The following is an 18,751-nucleotide window of genomic DNA, read 5'->3' as shown; positions in this document are numbered from 1 at the left end:
TTGGGCCGGGACCGCAGTTGGCTTTTCCCAGAGGCCCGGTCCCCACCTCCTGTCCTTCCAAAGGACGCCCCCACCCACGGGCCTCTTGACGTCCCCGCCCCCACCCTCTCCCCAGACCAGCTCCACCGGCAGCCGCGCGCGTGCCCTCTAAGGCCCCCTCCCCGCAAGGGGCAGGGCGCTGGGGTGCCTCTCGGATGGGGGTGCCAGGGCACGCCGTGAGAGCGCGGGGCTGCGAGCTGTCCACACAGCGCCCGCCGCAGCCCCCGACTCCCGCGGAGACCTCCCGTCCGGGGTCCTGTCGCGGGGCCCCGCGCGCAGCGCTTGGCTCGCGCCCCCGCAGGAGGCGGGGGGAGGCCGGGCCCGTGCGCTGCGGGCGGCGGCCGCGGGGGGCGCTGCGGGGGCCGCGGTTAAAGCCGGGGGCGCGGGCGCGCGCGCTCAGAGGGAGCCGGGCCGCCGCCGCGCCCGCCCGCCCGCCCGCGCCCCGCGGCCGCCCCGGCCCCGCGCCTCGGGTCTCCGCGGCCCCCGCGGACGCCTGGCCCCGCAGCGGATCCCGGCCCGGCGCCCGGGCGCGGCGCAGGGAGCGCGGGCGGGCGGGCGGGGGGCGACATGGGGAAAACCCAGTCCAGGCACGGTGAGGCGCGGGCCGGCGGGCGGGCGGGCGGGCGCGGGCGGGCGCCGGCCACTCACTGCCCCTTCCCTCCCCGCGCGCCCTCCGGCCGCGCCGCAGCCGCCGCAGCCTTCAAGCGGAGAGAGAGCCCGGAAGGTGAGCGCGCGGGGCCGCGGCCGGGGCGCGGCGCGCGGGCTGCCCCCGAGGCCTCGGGCGGCGCGCCCCGGCCCCCGGTGCCGGCCCTGGGCCTGAGCCCCGCGCCCCTGGCCGCGCCGAGAGGGGCGGGCGCGCAGCGCGGCGGGCAGCGCCAGGCGCAGCGCCCGCGGGCTCACGCGCGTCTCCTTCTCTCCTCGGTGCCGCGTTCCCCCGCGTCCGCCCGCGGGCCCGCAGGGGACAGTGTCGTGGTGTCTGCGTACACGGGCGGCCGCAGAGGCGCAGAGGAGGTGGGGCGGCGGGGCTGCGCGGAGCACGGCGCCAGGGACAAGCAGGTAGGCGTGGTGGGCCTGGCGGGCTCGGCGGGCTCCTTGGGCCGCGAGCACCGGAGCTGAGCCCCTGACCGGGACCCGGGGTCCGGGGACAAAGAAGGCGGCGGCGCAGATGGCCGGCACACGGACTGCGGCGGGGCCTAGGGAGCCCCTCCCGCTCCTGGGCGGGGACCTGTGGCCGCAGGGCCTGCGTATCCCAGGCGGGAGCTGGACGCGGGGCTGGGGCTCGACTTTCTCTAGGATCCATGCGCTGCACAGCCGTGGTGGCGAGTTAAAAACCACCACGCTGCCCCTCTGCTGTGTCGGGGGTGGCTGGGCTCACGGGAAAGCCAGGCTTCGGAGGCATAGAGGGGCCCCCCAGACTGAAGTTGCTGTCAGCATCAAGACCCCCACTTGGGACCGGCGCCCCTGTGAGTGGGCGTGGAGGGTGTCCATCCAGGCCTGGGGCGCCAGAGGGGCCTTGGGTGAACCAGACCCTGCCCGTCTGCCAGGGTGGGTGGCTCCGGGCACCAGTGTGCACTGGGTTTGGGTAGATGGCCGGGCCAGACGGCTGAGACCCCTCCTCGCCCACCGCTCGCTCCCCAGCGGCCCCAGGAGTCCACTGCGACAGAGCACGCCCGCTCAGAGGCACGGCAGCTCCCGTTTGGAAGGACACTCTCTGGCCAGCTGGCAAATGAAATGCTCGGAAGGTGTTTGTAAATGCTTGTGAGGGGCAAGACATGTCCTCAGATCAGGTCCACTTGAGTCAGGACTGCTTTTTGGGAGTCAGGTTTGAATCCCACACCTGTAAAGGCAGGAATCCCGTTAGAGGATCTGCTGGGCATGTCACAGTGCGGCTGGAGGCTGTGTGCTCCTCGGGGCCAGGGGCCAGGGCGGGGCCGCCCCTCCTGTGGGCCGATCGTGTCTGCCTGGGGAGGTGAGTGTTGGTGACGGGGTGCTGTCTCCTGCCTGCTTGGTCCTCCTGGGCGTGAGGAGTCAGATGCTGGCAGGGGACGCAGAGTGGTCCCGGGCTTACCCCTCCTCTTCCTGGTGGCCGTCCACCTGGGGGCTTTTTCCCAGGCATGGGCACCTCAGGCCTTGAAACAGGTGGACGAGCCTCCGTCAGCTCAGGGTGTGGACCACACAGCAGGTCCTGACACGTAGCCCGTGCGTGTTATTTACGGAGATCGGAAACGGTGCTCCTGCTGCGTGGCCGTGAGGTGGTAGAGCCCACTGTGCTGGCCTCTGTGCTGGCCTCTGAGGCCCACGGATCCCACGCTCCTGGGACGTGTTTGAAGGAGCGGCGTGGCGTGTGACTCGGGTAGTCCCCTTGTTGTTTTGTTCTTTGCTGTGGTCTGAATGTTGGTGTCACCCCGAAATTCAGCCTCGCCTCCCTCCATGTGATACCTTTGGGAGGTGGTTAGGGCCTAGGGGCTGAGCCCTCACGATGGATCAGTGCCCATGTGAGCCCCAGGGCGCTCGGTGCCCCGTCTACCACGCGGGGTCACAGGCAGCGGGCACCGTCTACGCACCAGGAAGGGGCCCTCACCAGATGCCGAGGTGGCTGGGGCTTTGGTCTCGGACGTCCAGGCGCCTCGGTCTCGGTCCGGCCTCCAGGACTGTGTGGTGAGTTCCTCCTGCTCACCGGGTCCTGGCTTGCGGTGTGCTGCGGCAGCCGGCCGGGCTGAATCTGCGGTGCAGGAGAGTGGAACCTCAGAGCAACGGACGCCCCTTGTGTCTAGCACAGGTCACTGTTCCCCGTCTCCTTCTGTCCTTTCCTTGTTTGGCCGTGGGCTGAGAGCCTCTGCCCTGGAGGGTGGACCCCGGCCCGGGAGCTCAGGCGTCTTGCTGCCATGCTGCTGCCCCCTCTGAGCACCCCGCCCTGGCTCTCCCCAGAGCCTGTCGGTCGGGGGACCCTGGGGTGTCGGCTCTCCCTCTGTCCCGTCTCCAGCCCCAGCTTCGTCCCTGCCTCCCAGGGGAGGCTCCGAGGATGGCCTGCCTGACCGTGCTGTGCCCCCAGGACCTCCGACTGGGGCCGGCGTGGGGACACGTCCCCGTTCTCAAGGCCAGTGTGTGCTTCCTTGTGGGTCAGTGCCGGTCGCCGTGTGGCCACAAGAACCGTGGCCAGTGACCTTGTGCAAATTGGGTGCACATCCCCCCACCTAACCCAGCCGCTCCCACCACACACGAGAAAAAGGGAGCGAGGCTGACTCTGCCCGCGAGTTAGTGAGCCCGGCTGGCTCCTGGTGCTCCCCTTGCGCACGCCCAGAATGCCTGGTGAACATTAGTTTCCCGGCAGGTGGACACTTGCTTCACGAGCTAGAAGGGTCCTCCCTGCGAGTCTGAGAAGCGCTCTGCGTTGCTTCAGGGCCGCGTGTCCCAGAGGGCCGGGGCGGCCGTGGGGCCGGGCGGGGGTGGCACCGAGGGTCCCGGGAGGGGCGGCCGAGTCTGCAGGCGCCTCACGAGGCCACGGCCAGCATTTGGTGATGCTGCTGCCACAGGCGGGGCGGCGGGGGCTGAGGTCGCGGGGGGCTGGCGGGGTCGGAGGGCTCTGTGGGAACCTTGCTGCCCCCCCAGCACACACATGACCTGTGGGTTCCCAGCAGGCGTGTGTGGGCGTCTGGGCACCACACCAGCCCCAGCGGGCATGTTCGGTTTCCTCTTGGGCCCCCTGGGCACCCAGGGCCTGGTGTCTGCTTTCAGACGTGGCCTGGCCCTGTGCAAGGCCAGCACAGGTGCACGCAGCCCTGGGGACTCCTCAGGGTTTGAAGGCACCAATCCTAGCCCTGGGGGCCCAGACCCTGCAGATTAGGGAATCGGGAACCCCCCGAGGTCGGGCAGCGTCCGTGTTCCTCTCCCCACCTAGGCTTCCAGAGTTGCAGATGGCCCCCTGGGACCCCACTCAACCTAAGGATGAGCTGGTGGTCCCAACTAACCCTCATCTGACGAACCACCCCTCTGGGGCCCCGGAACCGCGAGGCCGCTTTGTCGGAAATGCCTGGAGGGGCTGGGGGCAGGGAGGTGGCCCGAGCACCCTGGGCGGGGGCTGCTGTGGATGGGCGTGTCCGGAGCGAGTGCCTAGTGTTTGCCTGGTTCTCACCTGGAAACCGTGAAGGGGCTGCCTGCAGGTGGGTGTCCTGGTGACACGCCCACCGGGATCCCCTCGGGACCGGAGGGGCGGTGCAGGACTGGGGGTCACCTACGGGCCTGTGGCCAATGGCGCTGGACACCCAGGAGGGCCTGAGGGCGCCCGGAAAGGCCAGATACCAACATGCAGTACCCGCCGCACCCAGGCTTCCGTAGATGGCGCCAGGGCAGCGTGTGTGCCCGTCTCTTTTGTGCTGAGGAACCCTCTTGTGGTGCGGCCAGGACTCTGGGGCGTGGACACAGCCAGGCTGTAGCCGGGGCCCCCGCCTTGGCCGCAGTGCCGCTCCAGGGGACCATGTTGGCTGTGGGGTGGCCAGAGGCTGACGGAGCCCTCCTGAGGGCGGGCAGGGGGTGTCACAGGGCGGCGGGCGTCACAGGGAAGGTGGGCGGTCACGGGGCGGGTGGGTGTCACGGGGTGGCAGGCGTCATGGGGAAGGTGGGTTGCCACGGGAAAGGCGGGCTGTCACGGGGAAGGTGGGCTGTCACTGGGCGGTGGGTGTCACGGGGTGGCGGGTGTCATAGAGGGAGACAGCTCCGCAGGGGGACCACAGTGCATGCAGCTGAGGCCTCCCAGCCTGTGTCTTCCCAGCTTTGGAGGACGGAGCTGGGGCCCTTCCTTTCCTTCCCTTGGTTTGTCTGAAGTGATTTACGCTGTTTTAAAACCGAGCGTGGCACCCACGGTTATCTCCTGGCATGTTCCCCAGCCCGAGGCCTAGTTCCGGTTCCTTCGGGAGCTCTGTGGGTGGTTGCAGCCTTGCGTCGGTGGCTTCTGGGACCCTGCGGCCCCCTTACCCCCGGGGTGGGCAGGTCGGTGCCCTCAGCCTCAGGCCCAGTGCCGCCCAGAGGGAGGCCCCGGCTGGGACCCGGTGCAGGGCCTGCAGTCAACTCCACCCTCCTGCCAGGGGTCCTCCCCCAGGAGGGCACCGAGGTGCTACGTTCCTGCTGGCTGCCATGAGGGGTCCCCAGGCCCTCTTCCTGCGGCTCGTCCCGGGGAAGGACCGTGCGCGCCGTCTGGGTGCTGGAACGGAGGGACCCCCGGAGCTGCGCTGAGGGTCCAAGGGGAAACCTGGAGGAGGGTGGGAGGCGAGAGCAGGCCCCCTGCTCGGGGGGTTCGTCTGCTGCTCCCAGACCATGTGGCTGCCCCGGGCCAAGGGCCGCTTCTGAGATGAGGTCATCATGTAACAGACGTTTTCCGAAGAATAAACGCGCGAGGTCAGCAGGTCTGTGGAAAGGTGCTGGGCATCCTAGTCATCAGGACTGCAGCGAGGCGTCACCTCCCCCATCGGGACTGCTGCCACCAGAAGAACACGAGCGACAAACGCTGGGGAGGGTGTGGCGAGAAGGGAGCCCCCTCCACTGCTGGTGGGGATGCAAGACGGTGCAGCCGCCGTGCAGAACACTGTGCAGACGCCTCAGAAGTTGCAGCAGAAGTGCCAGGTGACCCAGCAGGCTCCCTCCTGGGCACGCATCTGGAGAAAGCAAAACCAGCTCCAGGAGGTGACGTGCGGCCCCGCACTCCCTGCAGCGCCGTTCACAGTGGCCTCGGCAGAGGCTGAGGCTGAAGCTCCAGGACTTTGGCCACCCGATGCGAAGAGCTGACTCCTTGGGAAAGACCCTGATGCTGGGAAAGAGTGCGGGCAGGAGGAGAAGGGGACGACAGAGGATGAGACGGTTGGATGGCTTCACTGACTCGATGGACATGAGTTTCAGCAAGCTCCGGGAGATGGTGAAGGACAGGGAAGCCTGGCGTGCTGCAGTCCTTGGGGTCGCAAAGAGTCAGACACGACTGAGCAACTGAGCAACAACGAGACACAGAAGCGACTCAAATGTCCTTTGATGGTGGATGAATGGATGAAGAAGATGCCGTGTGTACGTGCAATGGAATGTTTCTCAGCCACAAAGAAAAAATCTTGCCCCAAACACGGATGGACCTTGAGGTCATGGTGCTAAGTGAAGTAAGTCAGGCAGAGAAAAACAAATGCTATGTGACCTCTCACCTATGAGGACTAGAAATACGTAAATATGTTTATAAAACAAGCTCCCCGTTGCAGAGAATGAGTTGGTTGTGGGAGGTGGGGGCGAGTGGGAGGAGCGGGGAAAGGAGGCTGGAAGGTTTCAGCGAGGCAAGCGCAAGTCTGCTCAGGGCTCTCTTTATCTTCCACAGTGGCCTCGCAGATGAATTGCTCTTGAGTCAATTTTGGTTCCTGTTTGTGAAACCAGGGAGGGGGCGCCGGTCTCCGCTCCGGCCCTAGGGGTCTGGACGCAGCCACAGAGCCGGCGGGTGTTGCCTCCCTGCAGGTGTTTCCACCTGAGGGTGTGCTGGTGCGTCCAGAGGTAGGGAAGCCCACATCGCTTCTCAGAGCAGCTCAGCCCTCAAGGTCTTGGGCTGCGATCAAGTGTAAGCCTTTAGCATCTCCAGCATGCTTGCCTCTGCTGGGGACACTGGCGTCACGTGTGAACATGTGGGGCCTTCTCAGCTAAAAACACAAAGCTGAAAAGGTGCGGGGTTCTTCTCTACTTTGGAACTCATCTTCTTTTGAAATGGGAAACACGAGGCTTTAGTACGGATGGAAGGGAATGAAAGTCCAGTGGTTTTTCCAAAGGAGGAGCCCAGGTGGAGGAAGGTGAACCTGGGTCTGCATTTCAGACCCAGCAGCAGGAAACCTCTTCTGCCCAAGTGCGCTGGCGGGCACAATGGCTCCCACACGGGCACGGGCGTCTTGTCAACACTCTGTATGCGCTGTGACCTCAGTGGCCGGGGGGCTCAGAGGGGAAGGAGGGGGCAGGCACCGGGAGGCGGATCCCGGGGATCTTCCTTCCTCTGTGAAGCTCCTCCTTGTTGGTTCTGAAGACTGAGCCAGTAGTGGGCACGACGGAGAGAAAACGAAGTCTGCAGATTTGTTGCAGAATGATTTTGTGTTAAATGAAAAACTGCCAGGAGCAGGGGGTTTCCTGAGGCTCGATCCCACCTTTGCGTATGCCAAAGCCTCCTTCCTCATGACCTCTGCCGTGGGCGGAGTTCCTCACGCTGGCTCCCGGCATCTCCCCCTTTTTTTTTTACAAAGTTCCAGGATGCTGAGAATTGAAACCACTGAAGGTTTTGGCGTATGTTACGGGCACGTCTTGATTCTCTGTGGTAGAGACCGTGTGCATCCATGTATATGTGGGTGTGCATGAGCTCACACACGTGTGTGCATGCAGTTGTGCGTGCATGCGTTTATTTGATGGTGCATATAGGTATGTGTGCTCACGTGTGTGTGTGCATGTGTGTTCGTGCGCGGGTGTGTGCACGTGTGCGGGTGTGCGCGCGTGTGTAAATGTATGTGCATCTGTTGTGCTCATGCATGTGTGTGCGTGTTCTGGCACACGTATGTGTGCATATGCGTGCATTTTTGTGCATATGTGTGTGAGTGTACACGAGTGTGTGTGTGTGCGCGCATCACTGTTCAGCTGCTCAGTCGCGCCTGACTCTTTGTGGCCCCATGGACTGTATCCTGCCAGGCTCCCCTGTCCTTCACGATCTCCTGGCGTCTGCTCAAGCTCGTGTTCCTGTGTGCACATGCAGAAGATTATAGGTCCACACGCGTGCATATGCATCTGTGCACACATGTGCGTGCATGCGTATGTTGCGAATACATTGTATGTTCACACACATGTATGTACCTGTGTGCATTCGTGTGCGCGTGTGTGCATGTACATACATGTGTGAACATGCGTGTGTGTGTGTGCACATGTCTGTGTGCGTGTGTGTGCTTGTATATAGGGCATATAGGGCTTCCCCTGTGGCTCAGACGGTAAAGAATCCGCCTGCTGTGCAGGAGACCTGACTTTGGTCCCTGGGTCGGGAAGATCCCCTGGAGGAGGGCCTGGCTACCCCCTCCACTATTCCTGCCTGGAGAATCCCATGGACAGAGGAGCCTGGCGGGCTGCAGTCCACGGGGTTGCAATGAGTTGGACACGACTGAGTGACCGACTCTTCTGTTCACACTGCAGTTTCTCACTGGCTCTGCACACATCTTAGGGTGCAGTTATTTCCCCGCGGGTGACCTTGGTAACCCCACCACATAACTTGTCAACAGCCACGGGCTGTGGGCTGAGCTCCCGTGGTGTGTGTTTTCAGGCCCCCCTGCCGCACATGTGGAGCCCTTCTCCAACAAGCTTCACGAGTGGGTCCTTGGGGACCTCTCTGGGGTCAGGGTCTTTTTTGTGTGTGGTTGCCAAGAAGGAAATCCCCATAGACCAGGGCAAATGGGCGTGTGATACTGCTGCTAAGTCGCTCAGTCGTGTCCAACTCTGAGAGCCTGTGGACCGCAGCCTGTCAGGCTCCTCTGTCCCTGGATTCTCCAGGCAGGAATTCTGGAGGGGGTTGCCGTGCCCTCCTCCAGGGAATCTTCCTGACCCAGGGACCAAATTCGCACCTCTTACGTTTCCTGCATTGGCAGGTAGCTTCTTTACCGGATACATTCTGCCCCTCCTGTCCCCTAGCCCCCTCTGCCCGTCTTCCCTCTCTCCCCTCTGCCTGGACTGCCAGCCACACTGGGCCCCTCCTGCCCCCCTGTAGACAGCTCACCTCGGGACTCAGGAATCCGCCCCGCCCAGGCCTGGAAGCACCCTTGACCTTAGGTTCCTCGGGGCCAGTATCTCCAGGACCCAGAGCTCCTGAGCCATAAGGGGACTGCAGACTCTGGAGCGCCTGTATTTGTGACGGAACGGGGCCCTTCTGAGGGCAGCGGAGGGGCTTGGGCAGTTCCTGGGGGTTGCGGGCAGCCGGGCTCTCCGCTAGGGACCCTCGGGGCTCTGGTCCTGGCTGCCCGTCCTCGGATCTGTCACAGGAGGCTGAGCCTGTCCTCCGGGGGCCCCGAGTCTGGAAGGCTTGCCCTGGGGGCAGGTTTGTCCTTGCGTCCCCGCCGTGACTGTGCCGCGGTCTCTCCTTGCTCAGGCCAGAGGAGGGGCCTGGCTTCTGCTGGGTTTCTGGCCGGTGTACTTCCTGTCTGTCCCCATCTGAGGGGGACGGCGCCCCGTGAGCGTGTGCACGGGTGGTGACCACACCCCGTCCTCGTGGGGGTTTGCAGCACCCCGTCCTCCGGGGTTCACCGCACCCCGTCTTGGGGGATCACTGCACCCTGTCCTCCTGGGGGGTGGCCGCACCATGTCCGCGTGCTGTTGGAAAAGGGTGGAGGCAGTGGTCAGCGGCCGGTCCAGACTCTCGACTGGCTGGTGGCTCCCGGACGTGTGGGGCGGCTCCCCGTCCCCGAGCCCGCAAGTGTGATCTTGCTGGGAAGGGGTCTCTGCAGATGCAGCTGAGTGAAGGGCCTCAAGGCGAGGGGTGGTCCTGAGGCCCTGACTGCCGCCTCCCGTCTTTGTAAGAAGGGCGGGCGCGGGTCCGGCCTCGGACAGGAGATGCATACGCAGAGGCCGAGCAGCCACACAGCGGAGGCTGGGGACGCACACATGAGCCCAGGGCCCCCAGAGCTGGAGAGGCAGGAAGGGTCCCTGCCCCTGGAGCCTGGGGGCTCCCCTCCATGCCGTGAGTCCTGACTCTGGCCTCAGAACTGGGAGGCGGCACGTCTTCAGGTTGTGAGCTGCCTGGCTGGGGACCACTTGTTACGGCCCTGGGACTCAGACGCACTGTCCCTCAGGCCCTGGGGTCCTGGGGGAGCTCCTGTCTGTTGAAGCCCAGATCCCCATATCCACGCGCTGAGACCCCAGGGACGGAGCGGGAACCAGCCTGGGTCTGTGAACAGCGTTGGGAGGGGCCTTGAGTCCCGGCAGCATTGTGAGGGGGGTGGTCGAAATATGAGGGCTCCCCCCAGGCTTGCCACAGACACGCTGCACACCGGGGCCCTGGGTGGTTTTTCTGGGCAGGCTCTTTATCGGGGCGACGGTGAAGCGGGTTTGTAAAGGCCGTCTTCCCACGTGCTCCGCCACCTCATGGATGCACTGTCTCCCTCGGGGATCTTTCAGGGGCTCTAGAGCCGGAGGGCCTCTGCCCCAGCAAGAGTGGGGCTTCCTAGGGACCTGGCCGCCCTCGAAGCCCAGGAGCGTTTCCTGAGGTCGCAGAGGCACCGGGTCCTGAAGGAACCTGAGAGCCTGGGCACTGGAAAAGTGGATGAGCTCAGGGGGTGGTCGGCGGCGCCACTGGCGCGCCCTCCTTCCTGTGCAGCCGGCCACCCCACGCCCCGTGGCCTCCGACGGGCGCGTGTCCTGCCCCTCGACCAGGCTGTGTGTACCCCCTGGCCCGCCTGCGGGGTGGACGGCCCAGCGTCCCCAGCTCCAGTGGGCGGAAGGGGACCCTGGCTGAGGGAAAGTGTGGCTGGGCCTCCTGGCTTCTCAGGAGAGGCGGGGGTCTGAGCTTTTCCGTGAACTCCCCTGACACCTCCGTGCCCATCGCCCCCACCTGGGCAGGTGGGCCGCCCCCGGCCTTGCAGCGGGACCTGGGAGGGACCGAGAGCTCGGGGCTGCACCGTGCCTCATGGGGCGGACGTCCTCTGGTGTCTGGGGTTCAGGGCATTCGTGCCCGGGGAGGCGATGCTGGGCTCCCCGAGAGTCCCCTCAGCCTAAGAGGCTGGGACGGGGCAGCAGGACCCTGCAGCGAAGGCAGAGGCCGCTTGACAGTGACGGAGAGGGACGACCTGGAGGAGAAAGCGTCCAGCGCGAGGGCCTCGGCCCGTCTCTGGCAGCCCAGAGCACCAGGCTAAAGGCGGGCCCCTTGGACGCCGGAGGAGGGGGCGCACTATCTCCCCCCGCTGGGGGCCCCCAGGGTTGTCAGAAGGCCAGGCCCGGGTCTGAGCAGGCTGGGTGGCAGACTGGGTCACCCACAGCCCCTGCTGGTGGGCAGAGGAGCCCCGGGTGCCATGGGGACGGAGCCGTGTCCCTCAGCAGAGTCGGAGGTGGTTGGTGCCAAGGACCGTCCAGGATAGGGGGGCGGGAAGGCGGGGCTGAAGGGTTTGTAGGCGGAGATGCTCTCCCTTGAGCATCGGGGGAGGGCATGAAGTGGGAGTTTGCTGCTGGGGAGCGTCTGTAGCTGGGGGCTCGGCCTGGGGACAGAGGCCAGCACAGGTGGGCCTCCCAGGAGGGGTGGGGCCCGGGCAGTGCCCGTGCGTGCGTGGGGACGTCATCTGTTCACCCCCAGTCTTTCTGGAAGGCCTGGGTCTTCCAGCCACGGAGGAGGTCGCCGGCGGGGCGGCCGCGCGTCTGGCCAGCAGCCTGGCTCTGCGTGTCCTGCGTTGCCGTCCGAGTTCTTGGCCCTGTTGCAGCAGCAGCAGCAGCAGCACAGGTGAAAGGGCATCTGTGCGACAAGGATGGGTGGGACGGAAGTCACCAGACACAGGGCCGAGCGTGGCAGCACTTCCCGCAAGCCTCCTCGCCCCCTTGTCTGATGGCTCCGCGTCACAGAGACTGCTAGTGACCCCTTGGATCTTAAACCGGCCTGTCCTTCCGTCGGGGTGTGCGTGGAGGAACGCTCCGAGTGTCCTGAGCCCCCAGCCCCGTTAGGGAAGGCGGGCACCGTCTGGGGAGACAGGCACGTCCCTTGCTGATCAGAGGCTGCTTGGTTTTGTCCTTGGTGTGTTTGCGATTGTAGCGTTGGGAGCATCTCAGGGTCCCACCAAGGCTCACGCAGACACTGTCCTGACCCCTCCCCAGCCCAAAGCACGTCTGTATCTCGTCTGTAACCAGCACTGCCTACCAAAAGTAAGTGCTCAGATTATTTTAAAGCAAAAAGATGGAATTATTGAACTTTCGACCTTTTTAAGCTCATGTGTAGAGGCCACGGGTGGGCTTTGCTCTTCCTTTGCATGCTCGGCCGAGCCAGGTGAACAGTGAGGAGATTCTCAGGTCCCCCACCCCGTGGCTCTGGGGGCCGAGTCCTCAGGGCCAGCCTCCCTGCCAGCCCTGGGGCTCCAGCAGGTCCCCAGAGGCGGGTTTCGGGGCCTCGGACGTTTCCCCACCGAGACTGGCTCTTTTAAAGAAAGGCTGTGCGCAGTCTGGTCTCAGATCCTTAGACCCCAGGGAGGTGCCTCCTGCAGCTCGTCTTGCCTCTGTAATTTAAGGAGGTGAATACAGGGGGCTGTGCTCCGGGTGGGGTCGTCAGGAACCACACAGGATCTGAGCCTCTGACCACCAGCCCAATGGGGAGGCTGGCCAGGCCCCTGGCGGGGGGATGTGGTGGAAAGTGGGCCATCCAAGCTGTGCGGCAGAGTCCTCACCAGGCACGTCCTGCCGGTGCCTGAGCCCCTGGGCCCGTTCGTCCGTGTTCTGGCCCCGCAGCGCGTGGCAGGGACCGCAGGGCCCACAGCCCCACTGGACGCCGGCTGGCTCCGGCTGCCCCCTGTGATGCAGTCCCTGGGGCCAGCTGATCTGCCTCTGGCCAGGCACTGCGCCTGCTCCCTGCAGACACCCGGAACCTCTGCTTCGCAGCTCGCTTTGTTCTTATGGAAAAAATTCAACTGAAAGCCAGGGTCTTATGATTGGAATTTATCTCGGTGTCCACGGGGCAGAGTGCGCAGGCTGGACTCCGCTTGGCTGGAGGACCCTTGTGCTGGAGTGCGGGGAGACCTCGGGGCCCTCCGAGCTGGGCCGGCAGGTGTGTCCCTTGGTGGCGGGCTGCATGGCAGAGGCAGTGGTGTCTCCGTAACCTGGTGTTTTGTTTCCTATTAAAGCGAGCTCGGACACACCACCCGCCTGGCCTCTCGAGGAAACTGTGAAAGTCATCTGCTTCGAAGTGGCGTGACGGGGCTGGGCGGTTAGGGCCAGGGCCTCTGAGAGGAGGATGCTGGGGATGCCTGGGGGCCCAGGAGACAGATGGGCAGGGCCCCCTCCACCCTGGGCCCAGCCCCGCTCGCCCTGCGTCTGTTCTGACCCTGGGGTTGGCTCTGCTGGCCCCAGGGACTCAGTTCTGTGGTTTCCCAGCTCTGCGGAAGGTTGGTCCTGTTTTCTCGTAACTGGCCTCGGGATCGGCCGTGGGGGCCAGGGCTGGGTGTAGGGGGCGTCTTCTGTCTGCGCCCTCGGCCCAGCACCCTGAAGAAGGCGGCCCCTGCAGCCCCGGCCCCCGGTTCCTGGGCCACGCGGGGGCGCTCCCTGGCTCTTGTCCAGCTGGGGCGGGAGGTGCCGTGTGCCGGCCAGTGAGCTCGCCCGTTCACGGCCCGGCTTCTGGTCTGTGCCAGCTTTGCTCAGCAGAAGCCGGGGTTCCTGCTGCCTCGTGCCCTCCGGTGAAGGCCGTGTCCTCGGTGGGGGATGCAAGCTCCACTGAGAAGCAATGGCCCGACCTGGGCCCTGCGTCTCGCCCTGGAGGCGGTTCTGATGGAGCCAGCCAGCCCAGGGTGGGCGCCTGTCATGTTCAGAACCCGAGGCTGAGTGCGCGTGGAGAGGCTGGTGCTCCTGCACCAGGAGCGTGGCACCCAGGAGGCTGGTCCGGTGCCCGCCGCCGAGCCCGGGTGGGCGTCCACAGTCTGCGCTGTCCCTTCTCCCTGCAGGAGCTGCTGGGCGAGGACCCCAGGGAAGGGCCTTTCCACGACGACCAGTGTCCCCTCGAGGGTGAGTCCCACTCCCCAGCCCTCACTAGCGCCCCCTGCCCTGGACACCCGGAACCACTCTCACCCCGCGCCCCTCCACTTACCCCCCAGACCCTGGCCAGCCCGGGCTTGAAGCTGCCGCACCAGGCAGGCAGGACAGGGGGCCGCCCCAGGCTGGGGTCATCCCGAGGGCCGCCCTGGCCTCCCTCCCAGGCCGCCTGATGCCCTGTGCCCGGACTCTGCTCAGACTCCCCTGGGGGGGGTTCCCACGGGGGGCGGTCCTACCCACTGCCCCTGCCCCTGGAGACGCTGGGCCCACCCACCCCTGCCCTGGGCCCGGACGCTGGGCCCACCCCCAACCCCCTGCAGTGGTACTGCCTCCTGAGAAGGCCGAGGCCCGCGAGGGGCCAGGACAGCTCTTCTGCTTGGACGATGGGGAGAGAGCGGCGAGCCGCGAGGGCGCCCGAGGGCTGGGCAAGCGGCGCCTGAACGTGGATGTAGGTCTTTGTCCCGAGCCCCCTCCTGTGGGTGCCCTAATGCGGGGTCCCTGTGGCTCCTGGGGCGGCAGGCCCTGCTGGGCGGAGGGATCCCCTGGTGCCTGGCCAGAGGTGCAGCTGTGACCCCACGAAACCCACGGGACTTTCCCGAGCTTCAGTGCCAGAGCCGCAGGAATGACCCAGAAGCTGGGCCATGCACGGACCGTCCCGTCTGCCTGCCCAGCCAGGAGGGGCAGGAACTGGTCCCCGGAGGACGGGGCAGGGCTGGGGGCCTGGCGCGTGGGCGGGGATGACCCTGTGCCCGTCCCCCGCACCCCACAGGCGGTCCAGTGCGACGTCTCGGTGGAGGAGGACAGCCACCAGGAGTGGACCTTCACGCTCTACGGCTTTGACAACAGCGGCAAGGCCACCAGAGAGGTGGCAGATAAGGAGGGCTGGGCCCCGCAGGCGGAAGAGGCAGGGAGTTTTCTGGGCTCAGGCTGCGGGGAGGGAGCCACCACAAGGCAGGACCCAGGTCACCCGGCAGGGCCGGCTGGAGCCTCGTCTGTCCCCCCTGTGCCCAGCCGCTGTCTGTGCCGTCCCTGGTGGAGCCCGGCACGCCCGTCTCTGCCCTGGCCAGCAGCCCCTCATCAGGGCACTGCGGGTCCCAGGGGTGCCCCAGCATGCTGCTCTGCTGCCTTCTGTGACCAGGAAGGCAAGGGGCCCGCAGAAGGGAGCAGACGTGGAGGATGACCGAGGCAGCGTGTCTGAGTTAAAAGCGACTCTGATCATTCGTCTGCTCACTAAGCCCTTTGAACTCAGACTCAGTTTAAACTTGAAAAGCTCAGAGAGGCATGGCGGCTCCGTCAGGGCTGCAGGCTCAGGCCTCTCGGTGCCTCCGAGGTGCAGAGGAAAGGGGTGGGGAGGCAGGCGGTGTGGGTGGTGTGGGCGGTGTGGGCTGGCCCCCAGTCCTCCTGTGCCCTGACGTCCGCCCGCCATCCCCCCAGGACATGTCCAGCCTGATGCAGACCATCTGTGAGGCCATTGACGCCTCGGTCCACCACTGCTCGCGCAGCAGCAAGACCCTCCGTGTGAAGCTGACCGTCAGCCCCGAGCCCTCCAGCAAGAGGAAGGACGGGCCCCCTGCCGCCCAGGGTGAGGGCCTGGGCTCCCAGGCTGGCAGCTCCCTGCGCAGGTGCCCCAGAGGCCTTGCCCTGCGTGTGGTCCCCACACCCCCGCCCCACGCTGCCACCCCCCCGAGGGCCCACTCACTGTGCGGGATCGGGGGGTGTTAACTATGACCTCCGCTCAGCGACCCCTCACGGCGGAGGGCTCCGTGGCATCCTGAACACGGAGAGCGAGCCCAGGGCTGGAGACGGTTCCACGAAGGAGAACAAACGCGTGCAAGAGGGGAGGGGCACGAGTGCGCGAGGCGTGGCCGCGAGTGCGCGAGGCGTGGCCGCGAGTGCGCGAGGCGTGGCCGCGAGTGCGCGAGGCGTGGCCGCGAGTGCGCGAGGCGTGGCCGCGAGTGCGCGAGGCGTGGCCGCGAGTGCGCAGTGGCGGACGAGTAAGGGAGTGACTGGACGTGCGGGTGGACGAGGAGCGAGCAGCTGGACTGAGGCTCGAGTGAGTGGAGGCGCGAGTGAGTGAGCGAGCATGCAGGGGCTGGTGAGCACCTGAGCAGAGAGTGAGGAACGGGGAGCACCTGAGCAGAGAGAGTGAGGAATGGGGAGCACCTGAGCAGAGAGTGAGGAACGGGGAGCACCTGAACAGAGAGAGTGAGGAACGGGGAGCACCTGAACAGAGAGAGTGAGGAACGGGGAGCACCTGAGCAGAGAGTGAGGAACGGGGAGCACCTGAACAGAGAGAGTGAGGAACGGGGAGCACCTGAGCAGAGAGAGTGAGGAACGGGGAGCACCTGAGCAGAGAGTGAGGAACGGGGAGCACCTGAGCAGAGAGAGTGGAACGGGGAGCACCTGAGCAGAGAGAGTGAGGAACGGGGAGCCGGGTGAGTCAAGGCTGCCTGCCCGCGTCCCCCCCTTTTAGACCGCGAGCCCAGTCGCTGCAGGGCGGAGGCGGAGCTCAGTGAGGACCCCAGGGTGGCCGACAGGAGGCTGTCTGCACATGTCCGGTGAGGGCCTGGGCCCCGGCTCTGCTCCCCTCGGACGGGAGCACCCTGGCCACACCGCTGCTCCCCACAGGCCTCAAGGGCTGTCCCCTCGGGGTGGCCTCGGGCACTCCCTGCCATCGGGTGGGTGGCCGGCCCCCGGGCGGGAGCTGGGCAGGCCCAGTGGCGTCTGAGAGGCCGCAGGGCTTCACGGGCCCGCTCGCTTCCGGGCCCCGTGGTGCCACCCCTCGAGGGCAGCGGCCACAGAGCCCTCACCAGCTCCCGGGGACAACGGCGGCACCAGGTCCTGGGGCCCTGTGGGCCCTGCTTGTCCCTGACCTCACAGGTCAGAGCGCCGGAGATCAGAGCTATGTCCCTCTCCTGCTCCTCGCAGGAGGCCCAACGCCGACCCCCAGCCCTGCTTGGAGCGGGGGCCCTACTGCGTGGACGAAAACACGGAGCGGAGGAACCACTACCTGGACCTGGCCGGAGTCGAGAGCTACGCGTCCAGGTTCGGGCCAGGTGAGTCCCAGGGGCCCGGGCCCTGGGCGGCAGGCCTGGGCGTCGCGGGTCCTGGCAGCAGCGGGCCCAGCGGGACAGAGCCGGCCCCGTGGAGGTCCTCACAGCTGCCGTGTCTGCAGGGTCCCCCCCGACGCAGGCCCGGCCGGAGCCCCCCGCCAGGGCCTCGCACCCACAGGGCCCGTCCCGCTCACAGGAGTCAGACGTGCACGCCGCCCACCATCGCCGCTGCCCGGGGCTGGCCGAGTGCGCCCTGCCGGCCGCTGAGCCGCTGCCCCGGGCCCTGGACCTGCCGCCCCGGGCCCTGGACCTGCCGCCCCGGCCGAAGGGCCCCGAGCGGCCGTTCCTGAGGTCCCCCCAGGGCTCGGGCCGGCCCCCTGGCGTACCCAGCGGGCCCAGGCCTGGGCGGTCCTTCAGCTTCCACCCACCCGCCCCCCTGCCACAGGCGCCCCTGGAGGCCCACCCCCTCCCGCAGCCGCCGCCCCCGCCCTACGGCCACCGGCGGTGCCGGCAGAGGGCGCGGGAGGGCCACTCGCCGCTGAAGGCCGTGCCGGGCCTGCCCGCGGCGCTGGAGCAGGAGCTGCCGCCCGCGCTGCTGGGCGAGGGCTTCGCGGGGCCGGCCGTCCAGCGGCATGAACACCATCACCACCACGAACACCATCACCACCACCATCACCACCACCACGCGGCCTAGCGCCCTCGGCCCGGCTGCCCTGCTCCGCCACGCAGCCCAGCGCCCCCGGCCCGGCTGCACTCCTCACCACGCGGCCCAGCGCCCCCGGCCCGGCTGTCCTGCTCCGCCACGCGGCCCAGCGCCCCCGGCCCGGCTGCCCTCCTCGCCAGCAGCCCGAGGCCACGCTGTCCCCCAGCTGAGCTTTCTGTGTCGTCCCTAAACATGCGTTCGCTTCGAGATGCCTGCCTGCACCCGCTTCTGTCGTGATTCCAGCGTGAGGCTCAAGGGCAGGAGGGACCTGCCGGCCGCTCCCGGCCTGTTGTTTTCCCCACAGAGCAAGCCCTGGGGGGGGCTTCACTGGGAGGGGGCGCGCGGGTGTGCGAGCCTTCTGGTCGCCCGGGACTGGGTGGACGGGGCCCTTGCAGCTCCTACAGCTCGTCCGTCATGAAGCCGGGAGGGCGGTCAGGGAGCCCCCGCTGCCCGCAGCTCCAGGGTGTGCGTGGCCTGCAGACGGGGGAGGCGGCTCCCCTTCAGTCGTCCGGGAGCCGAGAGGAGGTAGGCTGTGGGGGTGCCCCCAGCACCCTGAGAGGACGCAGAGGCCGCGGCGGGGCTGGGGAGGTGTGGGTTCCCTGAGAATACATGTGGACAGCTGGGCGGAGGCGGCCTCCCATCCTCCATGGACCCGAACGTACTCCATCGAGCGCCGCGCGCAGCTTCAGCTTCAGCTTCGGGAAAGCGCCCTTCCCGCTGGCAGGCCCGGAGAGGGCTGCAGGGAGCAGGGCGCCCAGCACCCTGGAGCCTCGGCCTGTGAGCCCCCCGAGGCCCGACGCAGCCGCCGCTCAGCCCCAGGCGAGCCGCTTGTGACTCCGTGCCGCTGGTTTTGTGTCTGCTGCCTTGGCACTGTCTTTACGGATGAAGCCGCTTGGTGGTCGACCTGTGATTGCGTTTTCCCGTCATAATAAAAATGCGTGCATTTGGTAACGTCACACCTCATTTTCACGTGAGTTTTCAGTAGAGTCGATCGGTCCGCCTCTGCCAGCGCATGTGGCCACAGGTGGGGACAGCTGGCCGCTCGGCCGGGACAGGCGTGCTCTTCAGGGACACAGCGTGTCTGTGTCTGTGACCTGCAGGCAGGCCACAGTTCCATGTGTACGGCCCACTCTTGCCTTGCGTCACTGCTCCCCAGACGAGAAAAAAACCTAAGCCTGGAACTGGGTTTGTGCCACGCGCGCGCGCTTGCCCCGCT

General features: G+C 66.7%; 1 protein-coding gene across 2 annotated transcripts; it reads left to right on the top strand.

The window, feature by feature from the left end:
- The first annotated feature begins 437 nt into the window (after nt 1-437).
- Nucleotides 438-18,491, top strand: NKD2 (NKD inhibitor of WNT signaling pathway 2). Of its 2 annotated transcripts, XM_027980197.2 has the most exons (10): nt 438-631; nt 728-763; nt 998-1,095; nt 13,692-13,752; nt 14,100-14,227; nt 14,549-14,644; nt 15,214-15,361; nt 16,253-16,337; nt 16,708-16,835; nt 16,955-18,491. In XM_027980197.2, exons 1-10 carry the CDS (start codon nt 607-609, stop codon nt 17,524-17,526), a joined length of 1,377 nt encoding a protein of 458 aa, XP_027835998.1. In that variant the 5' UTR covers nt 438-606; the 3' UTR covers nt 17,527-18,491. The 2 variants fall into 2 exon arrangements, with proteins under 2 accessions (XP_027835998.1, XP_042089910.1); XM_042233976.2 differs by lacking the exons at nt 438-631; nt 728-763; nt 14,100-14,227 and having other exon boundaries at nt 1,003-13,538; nt 14,549-14,683.
- Nucleotides 18,492-18,751: the final 260 nt, after the last annotated feature.

The sequence above is a fragment of the Ovis aries genome, chromosome 16 (genome assembly GCF_016772045.2).
Source record: "Ovis aries strain OAR_USU_Benz2616 breed Rambouillet chromosome 16, ARS-UI_Ramb_v3.0, whole genome shotgun sequence".
Taxonomy (NCBI): Eukaryota; Metazoa; Chordata; class Mammalia; order Artiodactyla; family Bovidae; genus Ovis; species Ovis aries.
Note: the sequence above shows the minus strand (reverse complement) of the source record. Positions and strands in the feature narration are given on the sequence as shown.